This window comes from Ixodes scapularis, unplaced genomic scaffold, assembly GCF_016920785.2.
Source record: "Ixodes scapularis isolate PalLabHiFi unplaced genomic scaffold, ASM1692078v2 PGA_scaffold10__122_contigs__length_95168666, whole genome shotgun sequence".
Lineage (NCBI taxonomy): Eukaryota > Metazoa > Arthropoda > Arachnida > Ixodida > Ixodidae > Ixodes > Ixodes scapularis.
Window position 1 is genome coordinate 56,358,344 of NW_024609836.1, and position 22,095 is coordinate 56,380,438.

At 44.4% G+C, this 22,095-nt stretch overlaps 1 protein-coding gene across 1 annotated transcript; it reads right to left on the reverse strand.

The window, feature by feature from the left end:
- Positions 1-343: 343 nt before the first annotated feature.
- LOC120845955 lies at positions 344-21,654 on the reverse strand. Its single transcript, XM_040217515.1, has 6 exons — positions 21,624-21,654; positions 19,452-19,555; positions 12,348-12,413; positions 8,008-8,174; positions 5,080-5,117; positions 344-453 (listed from the first exon to the last, which is right to left on the reverse strand). The coding sequence occupies exons 1-6, from the start codon at positions 21,652-21,654 to the stop codon at positions 344-346; spliced, it is 516 nt and encodes a 171-aa protein (XP_040073449.1).
- Between the last annotated feature and the right edge of the window lie 441 nt (positions 21,655-22,095).

A 22,095-nucleotide genomic window follows, 5' to 3' on the forward strand; every position in this document is an offset into this window, starting at 1 on the left:
CAACATAATGGGTTTCGCTTTGAATGCTAATTAGGAAAAGTTATCGGGTATCAACGACTTAGAATTCCGTCTGCTCTTCCAGCAATATCCACGAAATGTCATATTGGAAACTTTGACATTGAAATAATCATTTCGCGAGCATTTAAGATTGGTAGAGTCTGGCGCTGATTTGATTGTTTGAATTTAATTGCCTTATAACGTTTAAGATTCCTGTAAGACATTTTATTGTAATTTTTTTTAAATTTAGCCGTGGTAATTTAGCGGCACTTTACTCTAAGTTATACCACAAGAGCTTTGCTACTAATTATACGGAATGAAAGTTTATTCAGTGCAAATATTCAACTCACATTTTCAACACATGTCTTAATAAAACGGGGATTTCTTGAAAGTAGCCAGTACTTTGTACAAACACATAGTTGTCATATCTACAGATCGCACAAATTTTTGCCCAAGCTGAAAATAGACAGTTACAAAATATTACGCCTTGCGAAAAGAGATAAATATCTTGTCATATACAAACACTTATTAACCTATCCCACTTCTCTTCCAGACTCCAACTGTCCTTATAGGTGGCGCCACTCATTTTCGAAAATGGCGGTTATAGTGAGGGTCAGACATGCGTGCCAGTATACCGGTTGCTGAGCCCTGTCTCGTCTACTCGCTTCGCTTAGCGACACAAATTATTCCCGCTCATACGAGGAAGCTAGCGTGTTAGGCTCGTAATTCACCCCTTTATTCTGAAAATAAAAACGCTGCTTAGCGTATTTTTTACGCCAGGAGGCGCGTTTTAATTCTGGAACGAAACCGAAACTGACTTCTATCTGGGACCGAACTTTTGATACAGATGTTAATCTAGGTTTCTCTTCTAATTCATGATGTGTCTCACACAGGCACGTAGCCAGGATTTTTTTCCGGGGAGGGGGGGGGGGGGGGAGGGGGGAGGGGGCTCACCCATGACAAAATGCTGTTTGAGGGGGAGAGGAGGTTCCAGAAAAATGGAACATTTCGGGGGGGGGGGGGGGAGGAAGGGCCGGACCACTGGGCAAGATGGCGGCGCCCTGATATCGCACTTGCCAACGTGTATACGCGTTGCAACTCGAGAGGTTGGGCGAAAGTAAGGAAGGCCGGGGAGGAGGAAACAGACGGAACGCTAGACAGAGGAGAAGGTTTCCTTCTCTGTTCTCCAGCGTTCCGCCCGCTTCCTCCTCCCCGGCTTTCCTTTCCCTCGCCCTACATTCTTGAGTGGCAGTGGACTATAGTAAGGTTCGGTTCCATACCGGCTGCAGCACTACGTTAGGACAGTGAAGAATGCTGCTTGCATCCAGAAATGACTGTTCGCGAGTCATGTGGGTGAGCGGTTCCGCCGTGCCCGCTGAGCGGGTGAACCGGGAAACCGTCCCTTGAGCGCTTCCCGTTTCCACCGCGAGAGGGTGAGTGACGAGCAAGAGACGTGAATATTGTCACGAATGACAATTGATGAGGCAACGAAAACTGAAGCAAACTATATGTTTAATGGGGCGAACTTGAGCCCTAAACAAAAATAGAAGAAAGGCTAGCTTGACAGGCGTCGATGGCGACAGCACAGCAGGATCGAGCGCTGGGGCGAGACTGACACCGGCTCATGACGTGGAGCCCCTTATGTAAACGCGTGGGCTTCTGGAACAATCGGCTTAGTAGGTTCGGCGCGTATAACATTCAGACCTCGAATAAGCAACAGAATTCTCGAGTATTTCAGAACGCGACATTTACCAAAATAACAAAAAGGCGCTCGTCCTCTCCCAGGCATCGCACCTGGATCCTTTCCGTGGAAGCCAAGAACGATAACCATTATGCCACAGGCGTGCTTTCTTTAAGTTTTTTTATTGTCTGCTTGGACGAGAAAATACAAAAACAATCACAATGTTAAAATCGCATGCACGACGAGTGGTGCGCGCCCATAAAAGTTTAAAATTCCTTTACATTCTCCAAAACATCAAGAATGGGCACCGAATCTGGAGGGCAGACCATCGTGGCGTGCACCGATTTCAGTCTGTGGAGGACGCTTTCTATAAAATACGATCGTACAGGGCGCGCTTAGCATCAGCGTGCCGCACAGCCATTCTGCTCTGCCATATGGCATGCAGGCCCAAGAGCATAACCAGTTTAACAGGGATATCATCCCGTTTTTCTACAGGGAGGAACCTAATTCCGGGTGGCGATAGAACGAAGTCTGTTTTTAAGAGTTCGCTGAATAACATCCCAAAAAATAAAGGCATCCCAGCAGTCTAAAAATATATCTTCTAGAGTTTCAGGCTTTTTGCATGGAATGCAGTGAACAGCCCATGATACAAAAATATTTTTCTGATCGAGCCAAGTTTTACTGGAAGCGTGCTTGCGTGTAGTTGAAAGCAAAATGTTTTTAAAGAAGGCTGGATGGTCATCTTTTTAACCCTGCACAAAATGACCTGTCCTGGTCCTGCAGGGAACATAGAGCGCTGCACCGGTTCGGGGAAGACACTTTCATTGTTGCCACGCGATAATCGCTTGCGCGAGACAGTGGACAAATATTTCCTAAAGGAACGGACAGAAAAAATCTACACGCGCCTACCTCTTCCTTCAGCAAACTACAAATTCTACACAGTTGGCGACAGTACGAGGAAACAACAAAAGAAGGCAGTTCCTGTGGAGGTCTTGTTTGGATGATAACTCGAAGACAATGATTAATTTGGTCTCCAAGGAACATGAAAGGCGAAAATATCTGCTTGATGAACAGATATGATTATGACAGCCCACGTTTACTCACGCGGCGAAACAGATTATCGCGATAGTATATATCTTTCTCACCCGATCAGCCAGGTGGACACAACAAAGATACGATGTAGCTTTTGCAAGTTTACTCGAGCGTCATGCCAAAATATGAAAAACGTACCAAAATTTAGCTGCTAAAAAAAAATTACAAACAGTGGGGCGCGTAAAGATAGACATCTCCCACCATCCCCATTTACCAGCCCCGTCTCGTGCATTTCCTTAACTACCGTCGGACTATAGGCGTTAAACCTATTGTAATGTTGTAGGGGAACACCCGGATACTTGGGCGGCGTGGACATAAAATTTATGTCCTGAAAAACGTCGGGTGTCGAGGCCCATGCACCGTGCCGGAGGCCACAACACTTCTGCCAGTTAACTGCCACTCCCGTCAGTTCACAGTACAATTTCACCTCCCGCGCAGCTTCGGCAATACTACCCTTTACAAAATATACCAACATCGTCTGCATACGACAGCAGTTTGACCTCTATATTATGAATGCAGAACTCACTAATCTTACTAGTTTGCATTACATTGCTACAAAACGGCTCTAAATAAAAAATAAATGACAATGGCGATAAATGGCATCCTTGTTTAACTGAAGAGGTAACACTAATACGAGTGGTTGGCTTGCGTTCATTATAAGCTGTTTAGTGCACCCGGTGTATCCCACTTGAACAAAGCTGATTAAAAGTTTATCTTATCGTACATACTCTAATATTTTGTAAAGCACTTGATGCTGCACTCGGTCAAACGCCTTCTCTGGATCAATTTAGATCATGGCATTCTGATCTTGATCTTCATCGCAAAGCTCTGGTATACTCCTTGCTACGTGAGCATTTGTCGAAATATACCTTCCTTTAATACCACAGGTCTGATGGTCTCCTACCATTTCACTTATGGCGTCTTCCAATCGACGGGCTAAAATTTTCATTATTACCTCATAGTCGACATTACCAAATGCTATTGGCCTGTAACACCCGAGCCACACGGGTAACTCGAATGCCATTTACAACGAATGACATTTGTGTGATCGGTAAATCAGCTCGCAATCTGTCGCGCGTGCAATGCGCTACGCCCGGAGTGTCGCGCGCTGATTGACCGTCCGCTCAAATGTCATTCGTTGTCAATAACATTCGAGTTGCCCGTGTGGCACGGGTATAATTCTTCATATTTTTTAACTTATATTTCTCCTCCTCCTTGGAAATAGGTACCGTATCTGTGTTGAGAAATGACGGTGGTAATTGCTTCGTCTCGTGTGCCTCATTTATTACTGCGTGAAGGTGCTTGCTTGTGACAGGCTCGTATTTCTCATAAGAAGCTGCAATAAAGCCATCAGGACCCGGAAATTGTTTTTGTCGGCCGTTCGTCAGTCGCTCTCTCGACCTCATCCACGCTTATCGGCTCTTCCAGCCGCCCCTTTATCTCGTCGCTCAGCCGCGGCTTCACCACAAGATAATCAGCAAGCTGCAAGTCGCTGCCGTGTCTTTTGTACGCGAAGAGGTTGCAATTATAATCAGTAAATGCCTTTTCCATGAGATCGGGACGACTGCTCAGCAATCCACCGTGTTCTGTTTCTACAATTATTCTACCCTTTACATATTTTACATCGGCACTTAATGCCCGTTTGGTTGGTTATTTACCAAGAATGGTATTTCTCAGCAGGAGCACCGTATCAGTGCACCTTTATATTTCTCTGCTTCCAGTTGCGCGATATTGTCCTTGAGTTTTTTTAAGCTGGGCCTCAAACCCTCCCCGATTTTCGCTCTCGAGGTGACATAGTCTGCGGAAATCTTCCTGTTGCAGCTTAATTTCGGCCCTCTTCCAATAGGTGAGCGTGGCGGAACGTGGCGGGTGCATAAGTGATTTTAATAAGCATAAGAACAATAGCGAAAATGTGCAATAAGCATAAGAAGCAAGAGCGCGAGTGTGGTTGCAATGTTATTTTCACATTTTCTCCTAAACCTACCGCAGATCTATCCTCTGGCGCCGTCGCACCAACCGGGCCAAAAATAAGAATGGAGGCCCCCTGTCCCGCGCTCTTGTACCCTAAACCCTCTCACCGGGGCATTTCCTAATGCAAAAAAAAAGTAAAATAAACGCTCCTACCTATTTACCAAGTATGCTTATTTATGAAGTCAGTAGACTGCAACCGTGAAGTGTGAGGACCTTGTATCAGACTCGTTTGCGAGGGACTGTATAAGACTTGTTCGGGGCTGTACAGTTTGAATAGAGAGCACTGTACACCTTGATCGAAACGTTATAAAAGTATCTAAAAGAATTTGAGTACTCACCGTCAAGTTGCACCCCCTCGTGATTGTATATGGGATGCCTGGAAAAAAAAAAAACAATAAGCTTTATATTTTGCAAGCGTGTTAAACTTATTCCGACGAAGCCAAAATAGCGAATGCAACTCCTCTGCCTAATGTGTAGCAGGGCGTGCTCAAAGAAAGGTACCCATCGCTGGTGCATACTCACAATCGTCATACGTTGCGCTCTTCTAGGCTATGAATGGATGAAAAGATATTAACGGTTGTATCCTTTATAACGGTATGTGCCTCGCGCCAGCTACACTAAAATCTTATAAAGCATAACACCCTCCTAAGCCCAATTCATTCCTGTGACTATCACCAGGCTAAAACCAAAAACGTATGCTCCTCCCGCCACCTTTCCCAGCTGAAGGAGTGAGAAATTTTCTTCTAATGTAACTTTGTCTCCGTCAACCCAACTTCGGACTCACTGAGTGACAGAACTGAGACTTCGGGGCCGTACTCACGAGGGGGAGTCCTGGTATTGAAAGGATCAAGTCTGTCTGCTCAAAGAATTAAAAAAAAGAAAAATACAAACTTAAAAAAACAGTTAGAAACCACTAAATTTCAGGTGCAGGGAAAGGTCCTTTCTCTGCACCTAAAACTTAGAGGTTTCTAACTGTTTTTCAAAATTCGTATATATATTTTTTTTTTATTTTTGAGCAGAAAAACTCGATACTTTTCTTTTTCTTTTAATCCAGCTTAATTCAATTTATTTAAATAAATATCCTGGAGACAGTAAAAATTTTAAAATATTCGACTTGTAAAGGGGTCGTCTTTTTGACTCAGACTGCTTACATTTAAAATGCGCTGTTCATTGCATCTTAATGGGCTTTGCCACACCGGCCGGAGTACACTTCCATTGTTCCGTTCTTTTGTGCAACGTTTGGTGATGGTTCAGATCTTTAGCGGCCAAATTCTCATGCTTTAGAGAAAGTTTTATTTTCTCAGTAAACCCATATAACTCGTCTGATGTTGCTTTCAGCTTTTAGTAACCAGCTTCGATTTTCATAATTCTATATAGTACCCCTTTTTTAATTTCTCTGCATACTTCAATCGCCCCATTTTGACTGACGGACTGGAAGACGCCTTCATATAGTCTCGTACAAACTGGATCTATGCATGCTTCAATGTTCGCGATCGTAATATCCAAATGAGGTCGCAGGCATTACTCTTACTCAGAATAGTTGAGAAATCATTAATGACGATCCAATGACTTACCGCACAGCTAAACCTAATTCGATTAAGTTCTAACCTAAGTGTAGTCAAGTGGTAAAGTGCTAAAGTGGTAGAGTTGATAAATGTTGAACACGATGAAAAAACACGCCGGTCTGTGTTCTGTGTTCCTTCCCCTTTCGTCCTTGTCTATTTGTGCGTGATTTTTCATCATGTTCTAACATAATCTGACAACAAACAAAACGTTAAAAATCCCCCCATCCGCTAGATGTAATAATTGCGGCGAAAACCGCAATTATTAGCGAGAAAACCGCTAAATTGGCAACACTGGATGGGATGCCTCGACACCGGCCGTCTTTAGTATCGAAATCGCGCAAAGCAAACTCTGTGCGACGCTGAAGAAAGAAATACAAAATCAGACACACGAAGATTGCTCTCACTGTTCTCACGTATGCCATTGCTAGGGAACTCTACCCTTCCTCTAAGAAAGTTCCTAAGGCACCCCAATCAGCTTGGCTCAATCAGGTTGTAGTGCACAGTGAATTGAAGTGTAAAAGTGTCGTAACTGTTGCCTTTTGTTAACTATAAACGTTAAATTAGAGATCGTCAAAACGCAAAAAAAAACGGCACCTAAATTTGTATTGGCTGCGACGCGTCATGTGGCTCCATAGCAAAGGCATCATCGTTGCTAATTGGAGCCAGTCGAACCACAGGCGCCGCTCCGGGAGGGAGGGAGACGGGTATGCGCTGGCCTTATGTTAGGCCTAACGTTATGTCTAACGTTGCGCTTTGAGGTCTAACGTCTCCAAGCGGTACCCGCAGCTAGGGCGACGATGATATTGAGAGGACACTTGATTTCAGCACGCGCCGCGCCGAGCTTCGCACTCCTGCCGCTGTCTCAACCAGTCACCAGCGAGGAGCACTCAATGGCGTTCAATTGGACATTCAATGCTTTCGCATTCACAACTCATAAGTGCTTAGGTGTCCTAGAAATTTTGGCTGTTAAATTTCTATATTACTATTACGTATGTACGACATTTGATTCCACATTTGTTTAACCACGTGTGCACTATACAATGTACTATCCCCTCCTGGTATATATTCCGAAATGAGGTCAGCACTCCTAAAATACCAACTTTAGCTTAAAAAAAAACAGACACACATAAGAGAAAAAACTATTTGCTTCCGCATCTCCACCACAGGCCATTCTTTCTTTGAAAAACAAGGGAGTGTGCATGGTTTTACAAAGTTAATGAATATCACTGAAGACAATTGCGATCATAACAATTAGACGACATATTGTCACGGGTGGTGACTAAAAAGACAATACATAAACAGGAGGAAATAAACGTTTAATGTGGCGAACTTGTGCCAAAAATAAAAAAGTACAAAAGATAATAATAGAGCGTCGCGGGCGTCGAAGTCGGCGTGGTAGCAGAGTCGAACGCTGGGGCGAGACTGGCTCCGGCTTGCCCGCGGAGCCGCTTTTGTACACACGTTGGCTTCTGGAGCATTCGACGTAGAAGGTTCGACGCGTAGAACATTCTGACCTCTAATCAGCTAGACGGTTCTTGATTTCACCAGATCATCACATTACAGTGTTAACAAAAATGCATAGTCGCGGCCAGGAATCAAACCCTGGCCCTTCGCGTGGGAGGCAAGCGCGATAACCATTAGGCTACGGCCGCGCTGCCTACTTGGCGCGCGGCAATATGAGTTTAAACAAAAATTACTTACCTTGTAAGTACGATATAGGCGTGAGGTATCTTTGTTGTATCTTTCCTTTGATACACTTTGTGGAAGCGATCAATTGCATGATTTACAAGCAACCCACGCTCTTGCTCCATGATCATATTATGTTCCACAGAGTTCACAAGCAAACTTTCCGTCATTGATTCTTCTAACTGAGTGTTGCATAAAAAAAACAAAAAAAAACACAAAATAGTGTAAAAAAAACTCTGCTGCGACACGAAATAATTACGGGAGAAATGAAGCTCACAAACATTTAATATATGCTAAGTTCCGTCCTTTCAGATTTTATTTCTCCTCGAATCGGGGCAGGTTTATTTTCTCAGAGTCGGTTTTCTAAGGTATCGATTATAAAATCCGCGTGTATCGGGGCTTTTATCGATAAAACTGGCGCGGTTACATGCAGCAGAGGGAATGTGCTTAACTCAAACACCGAAAAACTGCCCACGTGTAAAATAGAAAAAAAAATGACACGGGGTGTCTCCGAAAAATGAGCCTCTTAAAAAGTTCAGCTGTGGCTTTGTTTTTTGTCAACACAAAATAAAGCTGCCGATAAAATTTTCTTCCCATGAAACTTGAGTTTTCTTATTGAAAAAAAAAATATACTTCGGAGTTTTTTAGGTTTTCACCGACATCAATAAAAACGACAAGGGTTACTATTCGGTTTTTATTGGTACATACCGAAAACACGATGCCCTGACAAAAAATGAACGTTGAGGGTCCTTTACTTTGGGACATTTGGTTACGTCATTTTCTGAAACCAGATTTCTTCTTAAAGGGACACTGACGAGGTATTTATGCTCGACAAGGTTTTAATTTGAACATTACATATGAGAGCCCGAATACCCAGAACACAATTCGAGGCTTGCAATTCGTTTTCTTTCAGACCGAAAACAGCCGATAGAAAACTGGCCGGTTTGAGTCGCGCTCACTCTTTTCTCCGTGGCCACGTGCCGTTTTTAATGGTTTAGACACAACCACCAAATAAATCAAAGTCATAGGTCATCGAAGGCAGGCACAAAATATCAAAAATAGGAAAGAAATATGATACCCATCTTGTGTGACTTCTAAAAAGCTGCAAATGCGTTGTTGTTGTTGTTGTTTTTTGTTGTTTTTTTTGTTTCTTTTTGGGGGGGGGGGGGGGGGAGTGTCGCAAACACGTGAATTTTGATACCTTTCTCCTCCTCTATAATTCTTCTTCCTACGAAGTCCAGTTTCGATTTCAGGCGGTTGCCCTTTTTGAATTTATTAAAAATATACGTGACAATGTAGTAAAATATTGATTGAGGTTTTTTCTGACACCATAATAAATCGCCAGGCAAATAATGAAAAAAACTTTTTGGGGGGTGTCACTGTTCCTTTAGGTAAAGGCACGAGGACAAGGTGGCTTTATCGCGTTAAAAAAATAGTTCAAAAACTGTCAAAATGTTATTTGATTTGCTCCGGTGAGATACGAAACCTGATGTCACAAATACCAGATAGTTGACTAGAAAATGACATTACTTGTCCCATATAAAGGTCCTCCACGTATTTTTCTGTTGCGCACGTGCATCGAAAAATAAAAATAACTTTCATTCCTTCTACCCGTGTCCCCCACCTTCAAACTGAACAACCAATCCAACCGTCAGGAAGAAGGACTTGTAGTGTTCAAGACCTACCCTTTTCTTCACTTGATCGTTTGCGGACAGCAACAATGAGTAGCAACAGTTGTAAAGTTCGAACAAGGGACTTTGTTAGGTTGAAACGTGTGAGGTTGTTGTAAAACGCTCGTGGAATGTGGTGTAACAGAACATTTCTCTCGTTTGAATCGCCCACCACAAACATGAGTATGGTTAAAAGCTGAGATTTTTAAAGGTGAATAAATCAAAAACTGAAACCCTGCTTCCGCTTGTTTTCTTCTCCTACTGCGCTTCCATCACGGCATTCAAATTCGTATGCTCCCATTTGATGGGATAGATAAGAAGAAAGGAAACTTTCCTCAGTATAAGCAAATATGGTAATGAGCAAGATGCAAATGCAACGTATATGTAATGATACGTCCCAAAATTTTAACTGTAACGGAAACGGGTTTCTTTTACACGTATGGAACTTCCCTACTAAAAAAATTATATGAATCTATATAAGAACTGATATGAAATATCCAAAAACTGATATGCGACATATGAAACTGATAGGAAATATCAAAAAACTGATATGCGATATATGAAACTGATATCAAATACCCAAAATCTGATACGCAGCATATAAGAACTGATATGCAACATAAGGCCAACTGATATGAATGTGTCCAATAAGCATATCAGCAATAAATTAATATTCGTTCAGCCTGTCCCAAAACAGCACTGAACGAATCTCGCATTTTAGCCGTTACGATTTGTCGTCGCCACGAATGAAAGATATAAAGCAAAATATTCCTAAAAAGCGCGATCACCGGAAAAGTTACGGTTATGGAACGATAAAGTTTTGTAAAGCCAAGATTCCACTCGCGAAACAAGGAAAATTCTCTGATGATTATCTCGAAACTCAGAAAACGAAAGAACTTGAATTTTCGCTGTTTTATTATTTAAAAGCACCGCAATCTGATGTTAACGGCATAAGTGTCGACAATCAGCTGATCGCCGATATCATGTACTGCCACTATTCAACGCGCTGATCGGATTGAAGGATATGCTCTGCAAGTAGAAATAAACAAGGTGGTAAATAACAATACGTTACAGTTATCCGAAAATCAGTAAGTATACATACCAATAAGCTCGTTGGCAGAATAACCAACGGGAAGAGAGCCGTGAGCCCCACCGCTCCGTAATTGTTCAATTAAGGCTAACAAGCACTGGGAGTGAACAGCCAACTTGAAAATAAGGGTCGATCAACACTTCACGCGAAACTATTTTGTATCCTTGTCACAATCGAAGGTCATTCTGTCGAGACTCTCACGCTGATGTAGCCTAAAACGCTTTGTACAACCAATTTCGTCCACCGCGTCGACCACCACAAACCAGCCGCCATGTTTTAAATCCAGGATTAAGAAACAACCGAAAGCAAAGCGCCCAATGTTGAGCGCTTACCATAAGCGTAGTTTAATGCTAGGTTTAGCGATAAGCGATTTTCGAGCAACCGAACGAAACCCAAACTTAGCTTAGGTTCCCGGCTAAGCCCCGCTTTGCGCTAAGCGGCGTTGGTGCAACCGGCCCTTACTGTAATTTCAGTTTTTCGGAGACGTCCCGGTCAATTTAGAGTTACTAAATGGCGGATTCAAAGTATCGCCTTTCTTTTCTTTTTGTCGCCAACCCATAACTGGCGGAGAAAGGGTCATATGCGCCAAATTGGACCGCATCATTTGCGAGGAAATCATCCGCTTGCGGAGCGCCGGGTTTCAAGCGCGACACATTTTTCACTCTATGGTCGCGAAATGTAAACCTTACACTGAAGTCTGGCGAACAGCAAGCTTATTGAACCTTCCGACATCGTGCTTCCGATGTTGTGGGTTCCATTTAGACACGCGTAATTGCGTTCTTTTTATTATACGCAAGGGATGTTTTAAGGCGGCCGTCTGTACAAGCAGACGGCACGACGACTGGGGATAGCAGCGCGTTGAAACGCCGCCTCATGTCGTCCCACGGTCGCCTTTCCCGCGATACTTGGGGTCAGAAATCGGGAGACCGTTGCCTTACTCTGCTCCGCTTAGATTCACCTTTACGGTGAATCTAAGGCCAGCGTTGGTACAGTTGGCATCTATAGTCCGTTGCAACTCAAGAAGGTAGGGCGAGGGTAAGACTGGCTGGGGAGGAGGAAGCAGACAGAGTGCTGGAGACGAGAGGGGGAAACCTCCTTCCGTCTGCTTCCTCCTCCTCGGCCCGTCTTACCCTCGACCTCCATTCTTGGGTTTAAACGGACTATAACTGGGTCGCTTTAGTCGCGACGGGTCGACTTGTCGGCTGCCGGCATGTAGGGTACCAGACAATCTTGCTTTTTGTCGCCGACCACTACGGCAGACGCAGTAGATCACAAGAAAAAAAAAATAAAGTGCTAAAAAATATCTCCCTCCCAGCAGACAATTGCATAAAGTCAGACTTGATCAACATGACGTCCGGCAAGAAATCAAGCCGGGAGCACGTCACGTGAGACTGCAATAAAGAAATGTTTTGTATGTAAAGCACCCAAGTAAAAATACAGTTGCTTCCTTTTTTCCCTGTCGTCAACTGCCGACACTTTTTCAAATATCAAAGGCTCAAATTGTGCAGCGGAATAGTGCGGTAGAGTGGATAACTGACTTCGTGCTAACGCGAATAATTCAAGTATCCGCGTTCATTATGTGGTATTTTACAAACCTCATGAATTCCTACGAGGTTCAACCAGGGGACGTTGTTTTTCTGGTGCTGCATGTAATTCCAAACCTAAAATGTAACAAACCATAAACGTTACAGTGAAAATGACGAAGTAATTACAGTCGAGTTCACATTTCTTATACCCTGGTTACACTGGCATCCCGCAGTGCAGTTAAGTGTCACTGAGGTCTTAAAGGGACACTGGCAGGGTATTTATGCTCGCCTAGGTGTTTAGTAGTACGTGCCATATGAAAGCCCAACTACCGAAAACAGAATTTGAGGCTCGAAATTTCGTTTCTTTCCGCGCGAAAACCTCCGATCGACAACTGGCCGGTTTGAGTCGCGCTCACTCTCTTTTCCGTTGTCACGGGCCGTTTTCTAAGGTTTAGACGTGACTACCAAATTTAATCAAAGTTCATGGGTTATCGAAGGCACACATTCAATACTAGAAACAGAAAAAAAAAAATGAAACCCATTTTTTGTGGTTTCCAAAAAGCTGCAAATACGTTGATTGAAAAAAAAAAAAAGGTTGCACAGACAACCGGATGCATTCTGTGGGTTCACTGCATAATTGTCAACATGGCGTCGTTTCGCGTGTCGTGGGACTCGCAGATGGCAGCGGACGACGGGCGTGGGACCTCTACTTCAGAACTATCGTTCACGGTACCGGCGAATTCTGCTTCCCTCGAAAGAGAACTTTGGGACCTATCAAACGAATTGATATTCATCCGGTACGACACGCCCGACCAGCAAGTCGGTTGCACAAAGACGTCGCCTAGCTGTCGTCCCTTCTCGTGGCTAAAAACATCGCTCGCGCAAACGTCAAGCACGAAGTGCTTGACGTTTGCGCGAGCGATGTCTTTCATCGCAATGTCTTCGAAGCAATCGCGCAAAGCTTTAGAACAGAGAGCCGACTTCACAGGTTTCGCGTTATGGAAGACCTAGCCGGTCACGCACGGCAACACACAGACACACACACACACACACACACGCGCGCGCGCATATATATGGGGTGTTTCAAATCACCAGGCTCGATCAAAAATGGACCGTAAAAATTGACGCCTGCACTAGCAATCTGAACCTTTCGTCAAAGGTGTATTTCACAGGCCGTTTTTTTTTTTTTGTAAATTTAAAAAGCGTAGCTCCCTTTCTGTAAAATATAGGGCTAAAAAACTTGCCAGGGTCAACGGCAGACGGCGACGCAGACTAGCGAGTCGAGTGGCGGGTGGCGTTTGGCGCGCGTATTAATAGATGGCGTCGGGGGCAGTGTCTGAAGGGTAGCCAGCGTTGGGTGTAGCCGACCAGCGACAACAGCGTAGTGGTTCAGTGGGGGGCAGAGTTCACTGAGCCCATAAAGGCCACAAAAGGACTAAGACAGGGGTGCCCGCTTTCACCACTTCTGTTTATGTTGTACATTGCAGGACTGGAGAGAGCACTGGAGGACAGTCGCTTGGGTTTCAGGATGTGCTACGGTGAAGAGGGGAGGCAAGTGGATCAGAGGATCCCTGCCTTGATTTATGCAGATGACGTGGTACTTATGGCGGGGTCCTTGGAGGAACTTCAGGAATTACTGGACATCTGTGGAAAAGAGGGAACCACCCTGGGGCTAACGTTCAACCCCAGCAAGTCTGGAGCCCTTGGGGCGGGGGTGGAGCAACAGGAAACAGAGGATGCCTCTACGCAGCTGTCGCAGAGAGTGAACATCCAGGGCCAAGAGATAGAGTGGAGGACCGAATATAAGTACCTGGGAGTGACGCTGCAGTCGGGACAAAAGTACCTCGAACAACATGAGGCCGAGCTGCGGACCACGGCGAACAAACGCAAGGGCTACCTGGGATGCAGGGGAATCTGGAGCTTCAGCCGATACGAGACGGTGCGGGCACTCTGGAAAATGGTGGCGGTGCCGGGTTTGACCTTTGCCAATGCCGTACTGTGCCTGTCGGCACGTACACGAGAACATCTGGAAGTGAGGCAGCGAGAGGTGGGTCGCCTGGCGCTGGGAACACACCGAAACACCACCAGTGAGTACGTCCAGGGCGACATGGGTTGGTCCTGCTTTGAGGCCCGTGAGGCCAGCAGCAAACTGATTTTCGAGCGGCGGCTTTGCACTTTGCCGGAACAACGATGGGCTCGCCAGGTGTTCAAGTACATCCACCTTCGAAGCATCAACACCCGGTGGGTAAGGAGAGTGAACAAGCTCACGGAGCGATATGACGTGCCACGGGTGCTGCTGTGCGAGGTCGAATCTCCGGGGACGGCGAAACAGGTGCGGGAACGCGTGAAGGAGACAGAAACGACCAGATGGGTCGCCGCGGTAGGCGCGCGGCCGTCCCTCGCCGTCTACGGTGCGGAAAAAAAGAGCATTGTGGGCGTGGATTTCGTCGACAACTCGAGGGGCAGTGGGCTGCTGTGCGAGGCACGAAGTGGAGTGTTGAGGACACGCCACCTGAGGTCCAAGTACACGCCGGGGATGGACGGTACATGCCAGCTATGTGGCCAGCAGGAGGAGACAGCTGAACATATCATAATGGAGTGCCGAGAGCTGAGACCGCTGATGCCACCAGATCTGGTGGATTATGCGGTTGCACTGGGTCTGAAAAGGTTGGACTTGGGACCGACACCATCGACAGGGCAGGGGCAGACGACGCAAACGACGTGCATCAATGAGGTGGGAAGTCGAGACCATGGTGGCCAGCGCAGTCTGCGGGGGGATGTCGGCGGCCTCGGGGTGGTTGAAATCGCAAAGCGAAGACTGGAGGACTGGTGGGGGAAAACTGTGAGGAGGGTGGGGGGCAATGGCAATCAAATTTAGGTTTGTTTTTTTTTTTTCTTTTTGGCTAGATCCAGTTTTGTTAAAACTGTGATCGCCCGATACAAAGGGTTAAGCCACCATATCCATATCCATATCCATATCGAAAGAAAGCAGATGACACGCAGACGAAATCCGTTGTCAGGAAAAGCGCCGTCATTATGCAAACGCTTTTTTTTTCCTTTGAGTTTTGCATTTATTGTCCGCATTCATTTTTTAACGAAAGATAGATTACAAAAAGATTAAGTTTATTTTAATAAACCACGGTTGTCGCGAGGAGTCTCGATAAGAAGGTAGCGCCATCTATCAATACGAGCGCCATACCCGCCCCGCTAATCGAATTGGTCGTCTGCGTCGCCGCCCGCCGTTGACCCTGGCAAGTTTCTTGGCCCTATTTTTTACAGAACGAGAGCTACGCTTTGTAATTTTACAAGAAAAAAACCGACCTGCGAAATACACATGTCAAGAAAAGTTTAGATTGTTACGTGCAGGCGTCGATTTTTACGGTCCATATTAGATCGAGCCTGGTGACTTGGGACACCCAATATATATAGGGTGTCCCAAGTCACCAGACTCGATCTAAAATGGACCGTGAAAAACGACGCCTGCACCTAGCAATCTAAACCTTTCGTGAAGGGTGTATTTTATGTCTTTTTTTGTTGTTAAATCACAAAGCCTACCTCCCTTTCTGTAAAACATAGGGAGAAAAAACTTGCCAGGGTCAAAGGCGGACGGCGACGCAGACGACCGAGTCGAGTGGCGGGTACGTTTGGCGCGCGTATTGATAAATGGCGTTGGGAACAGAGTCTGAAGGTCTTTCCGACCAGCGAGAGAAAGCAGACGACACGCAGACGAAATATGTTGGCAGCAAATGCGCCGTCGTTATGCAATCGCGTTTCCTTTCTTGTTTAAGTCTCGCTTTCATTGTCCCCGTTTACTTTTTTACCGAAGGTACATTACAAAAAGATTATGTCCATTTTAATAAGCCACAATGGTCGCAACCAGTCTCAATAAGGAGGTAGCGCCATCTATCAAATCGAGCGCTAAACCCGCCTCGCTAATCGACTGGGTGGTTTGCGTAGCCATAAGCCGTTGACCCATATATGTTCCTTGACCCTATTTCTCACAGAAAGATAGCTACGGTTTGTGATTTTGCAAAAAAAAACCGACCTGTGAAATACACTTTTAACGAAAAGTTTCGATTGCTACGTGCAGGCTTCGATTTTTACGGTCCATTTTAGATCGAGCCTGGGGACTTGGGACACCATATATATGTATAGGGTAACCCAAGTCACCAGGCGTGTTCTAAAAGGGACCTTAAAACTCGACGCCGGCACGTAGCAATCTAAACTTTTCGTCAAAGGTGTATTTCACACGTTAGGTTTTTCTTGTAAAACCAGAAAACGCAGCTTCCTCCCTTTCTGTAAGAAATAGGGCCAAGAAACTTGCCTCGGGCAATGGCGGGCGGCAACGCAGACGACCAAGTCGAGTTCCGGGGTGTGTCTGGCACTCGTATTGATAGATGGCTTTACCTCCTTCTTCCCGCTTGCTTTTAAAGAAATATTGAAAATTATCGCGTCAACCGTGGTCTATTATTACGAACATAATCTTTTTGTAATCTACCGTTGGCTTAAAAATAAATGCAGAGAATAAGAGCAAACTTTCAAGTGACAAAAATAAGAGAAAACGAAGTTGCATAACGACGGCGCTGACGGTGCTCTTGCTGCCGACGGATTTCGTCAAAGTGCCGTCTGTTTCCTTTCGCTGGTCGGTTGCATCCTCCGACGCTGCTCCCGAGACCTCTTTTGTCGCGGTTGGTGGGAAAACAGCCACAATGCGTCACCTGACTGTCCAAGAGAGGGCACAGGTAGTCCTTTGGTTTACAGAAACCGTGAGTATGAGGCAAGTGAGCTCGAAGTTTCGAGCCACTTATCATAGGCGTCCACCCACCCATCGGACCGTCATGCACTGGGTACACCGATTCAACACAGAGAAAACTGTGCAGACCAGGTTGTGAGTAGTTGAAGAGAGGTCGCCGCAGCAGGTCAAGCGTCACGCCGTGCTTGGGGTATTTGCATTGAACCCATGGCTGTCCGTGCGACAAGTCCCAAGACAACTTGGTATCAGTAAAATGTTTGTCAGGAGGTAGATCATCAAACAAATGTATCCGTTCTAGCCACATGTCCTGTTCGAGCTGCAGCCAGATGACTATGAACGGCGAAAGCAGTTCTTTTTGGACGAAATTGGGCGCATCCCCACAAACAGGAGCCGCCTTCCGTTTCTGCTTTTCACGGATGAAGCTATTTTCCATCTGGACGCGCACGTCAAGAAGCAGAACACCCGCTGCTGGTCCGAGACAAACCCTCCCTGAATCATTATAAAGGCTGTCCAGTCACCAAAGGTCGTAGTATGGTGTGGACTTTGAAGAAAAGGTGTTGTCGGTCCATTCTTCTTTGAGGGCATGGTCACCGGCGACGCCTACCTTCGCATGCTCCAACAGGACGTCTTGCCGGAGCGGGAAGCTTTGCACATTTAAAGGGGGCTGCGCATCTTCCAGCAAGAGGAAGCGCCCCCGCACTAGCCACAACAGTGACAGCTAGCTTGACAGGACCGTTCCCGGCAACTGGATGAGTCGAAAATCACCGAAATGTTCTGGCCCTCATAATCCCCTGACCTGAGAATTTGTGGTTTCTTTGTTTGGGGTTTCGTAAAAGCCCAGGTCTACACAGTTCGCGTGCGCACGATGACGGAACTAAAAGAGCGGATTCTATCCGGTTGTGAGGCGACCACGGACAACATGCGGGAGGCAGCCTTCAGGGATTATGAGCGAAGACTGCACAACTGCCTCTTAATTCGAGGTGGACATGTTGACTGAAGAGCATATATCTAACAATTTTGCACATATCACCATCGCCTTCGACAACCTTGAAAACCGTGGGCTTCTGCTGACAGGCTCTTTACAGAGCCATTATTTGCTGTTTATTTGGAGTTCGCTTTGGTAGCCTCCCGTCTCTCAAAAGTGCGGTCTAAGTAGCATCCAAAGTGACGCATTGTGGCTGTCTTCCCACCAACCATGACAAAAAGGTGTCGGGAGCAGCGTCGGAGGCTGCAGCGGACTAGCGAAAGAAAGCAGACGACACACAGACGAAATCTGCCGGCAGCAAGAGCGCCGTCAGCGCCGTCGTTATGCAACCGCGTTTTCCTTTATTTTTGTGACTTGAAGTTCTGCTATCATTGTCTGCATATATTTTAAAGCCAAAGGTAGAATTCAAAAGGGTATATTTGTATTAATAGACCACGGTCGACGCGGGCACTTCCGATATTTCTTTAAAAGCAAGCTGGAACAAGGAGGTAGCGCCATCTACTAATACGAGCGCCAAATACACCCCGTAACTCGTCCAGGTCGTCTGCGTCGCCGCCCGCCGTTGACCCAGGCAAGTTCCTTGGCCCTATTTCTTACAGAAAGGAAACTACACTTTCTAATTTTACAAGAGAATACAGACATGTGAAATTCACCTCCGACAAAAGGTTTAGATTTCTACGTAGAAGCGTCGAATTTTACGGTCCATTTTAGACCGAGCCTGGTTATTTGGGTCATCCTATATATGACTGAAAAGGTAAGAAAACCCTTGGTGAAAACAGCAACAACGGAAGGTTTATTCTTCGACGTCTCGGATGGAGTCCAGCCTCCGTCAGGCCTTCCTGCCTTCTGGCCTTCCTGGCGAAGGCCGGACTCCGGCCGAAACGTAAAACAATAAACCGTCCGAAAACCGTAGAAAACCGTAGAAAATTACTTGGCTACTGTCAAGCCCACGTGACCGAGAGTCCGACTCCGTTGAGGGTATGAATTAAATTGCCCACTTCATTTAGCAGGGAAAAAAAAAAGCTTGCCCGCTCAATTTACCGGTAAAAGAATGCCCGCCTTTCGCCTTACATCGGAACTTTTGCGAGCTAACGTTACACGTGTCAATGACGTGCCCCCCCCCCCCCCCCCCCCATCTCTCTCCTATATACCCGAGTCATATATACGCCCTTGAGGGAGAGAGAATCCTCATAATGATCCTCTCCGGTTACGAGCTGCAAAAAAAGTGATTTTTTATTCAAACTAGGTATAATCTAGAGCTAGCATTTTGCAGGCATTTCTTCTTCGGAAGCGCTGCAATTTAATCAAGCAGTTTTATATTCAAATATCAGTGGACACCGCATTGCGACGAAAATAATTGCATAGATATGTGTATATATATATATCGATGAAACACTAAAATAAGCAATGCTAGTAGTAATTGAGGTTTACTTACTGATCCGAAAAGAGCGTTCACGTATTTTCCAACAGAGAGGCCAAATGCCGGTTTGACATTAGAATCCACTATAAAGTATAGGCCAACCTCTCTTCTTGATGGAGCTGTTTGAGGAGACAATATCAGTTTTTAATGATCCAAAAGGATAAGTATAAGACGAAGAAGGGCATATTACGCTCAAAGAACTGTAAAAACCTCGAAGACTCTTGCCTCGATGGAGGCAAGGGTCTTCGGGTACTTAAAAGCTCAACTACGAAAAGGATGTATTCAGTACGCAAGCCCACATTAACCTTGGGTAGGTGTTATTATGGCGCGATAATAAATTTTCTTCAAAAATTTATAACGAGCTTTTTTCTGTTATTTTAAAAGATGATAATCTCTTCATTTTAAAAATGATGTGCGAATAGTGCACCAAAATATGTTTTGAAACTATTAAATATTAAGAGATAAAAAAATCAATGAGCGGACAGATATTAGAATGTTTACTGCCCCCTACAAGTGCATGATTGTTTTCTGGTTTAACCTAGTCCACCTTTCTGCCAATTAATAATTGTTTGTGTTTTTTGCGTTGTTTCTTATGCTCATCATGCAATACCTAACGTAATTTTAGTTTGATTTAAGAAGATCACACTCTTGAGATCATGAAAAATGCTTATGAAAAGGTCTAAAATCTAAACAAAACGACGTCGCTTTAATAAGAGGTGGTGTGCATTGGACTTCATACTGTGTCCTTGGTTTACTTGCTTTTGTGTTTTATGAGGGCCACTGAATTCACACGCCCAGGTCACGTTTTCCGGCGAATATTTATTATTAGCTTTTTAATCTAACTAGGGATACAATGTGTACAAGGTTGTTTCTTTTATATTCTATGCATTATCTCATGTAATACTATTTAAATGTAGATACCGATATGAAACAAAAAGGGTAATACACGCTGAAGTGAATACGTTAATCCAAGCAATTTTATTAAAGATTTCGCATTGAGATGAAGACAAAATAGACTCTGTTTACTTAGATATTAACTTGGAGAATTTTAAAGAAGACTTAAATATACTATAGGTAGAAAGAAACGTGTAATACTCACAAGATCTTTCCGAAACGTTCAATATATTAAGGAAAGCTGAAAACAAAAGAAAACGATATTCTTATGTAAACTATACCAAGTCTGTTTCCTCTTTCTTTTTTTTTTCTTTTTTTAGAAGGCAGCCCATAAGCCAACACACGAAACAGGTATGACGCTTGATGATTCGAGTATTAAGAATACCCAACTGACGACAATGCCCCAGCAGATCTTCTTACATCTATATATATATATAAAAAAAAAAGCTTATGGCAGAGGATTGCGAGTTTTGGATGAGCTTCACGTCCCCGACATGACTGCAACTTGTCTTTATCAAGATAAATTAGAGATCCAGAAAAGTACAGCACGTCCCAGAAAAAAAATTAACTTCGTTATTTTACTGTAAAATTAAACTGCGCTTCGCGGGACGCTCACTCTCTGCATAAATGTTGCGCTAGAGGTTTGAACCAGGTGCCGAAGATTTAAAACTGCCCTTTTTCTTATTAAACAAGTGCAAACATCTTTCTTTTTTTTTTTTTCTTTTTTTTTTTGCCAGCTGAAATCGAAATATGCGGCCCGTGTTTGGTTGCTGGCGCTATTTACCCCCATGTATTAGAGGGCTTGGCCGGCCGTAAGTTTTCCAATAAAATTTTCAAAAATGGTTAATGTATATAATCTTAATCAAAAATAAGATATTTAGAAGCTTCGAACCTTTTGAATTTGTTCCTGATCGCTAGCGCTACATCTGGAAGGAGGCCGTGCGTTCAGCGATGCGTATATTAATTTTGAAAAAAAAAAATTGAAAATGTTTTACTACACTTTACTATATACTTTACAATCCACAAAAACACAAGGAAGATTTGGCATAATAGTAGAAAATAAAGGCTGATATTTTTTTCTGTTTAATTTACTTATGTTTAGCAGGATCACACTGGCTAGTTTAGTTTTGTCTAAAGCTTGTGCATGTATCCGTACCTTTCACTCTTAGATGTGATTTACGAGAATTCATAGGACAATTTCGGCTAGTATTTTGCGCATCTTTATACTACGTGTTATATTTTTCACCCAAGTCAGAAGCGCAATTTCGAAGTGGTTACAAACTTTACCTTAACCTTGTTCTAACATAGATGTCCCCGATTCCATTGCTTTAACGAGTTAAGAGCAGGGTGTCGAACCGGGAACGAACCGAACCGAAAACCGGAACCGAACCGTTATTTTTAGCCGAACCGGAACTGAACCGAACCGAAATCTTTGCCGCCATCTTGGAACTGAACCGGAACCGAACGCGAAAAAAATATAACGGTAACCGGTTCAAAACGGTTCAAGGTAATTTTTTTTTTTTTTTGCTTTTTTGTTAGTATTACAGAATGAATATTCGGGAATACAAAACTGCCAGGTGAATTTGTATGTATTAATCAAATCGACATATACAGAATTGCAATGTGTGATCACTTGTAGGTTTTCGTGGCGCTTTTGCATTAGCCCTACGATTAATCATGTGTCGCGTTGTCACGTGATGTCATGATGTCAAAACTTGCTGTCAAGTAATGCCACGTGACCCCGTGACGTCACGTGATTCACTGA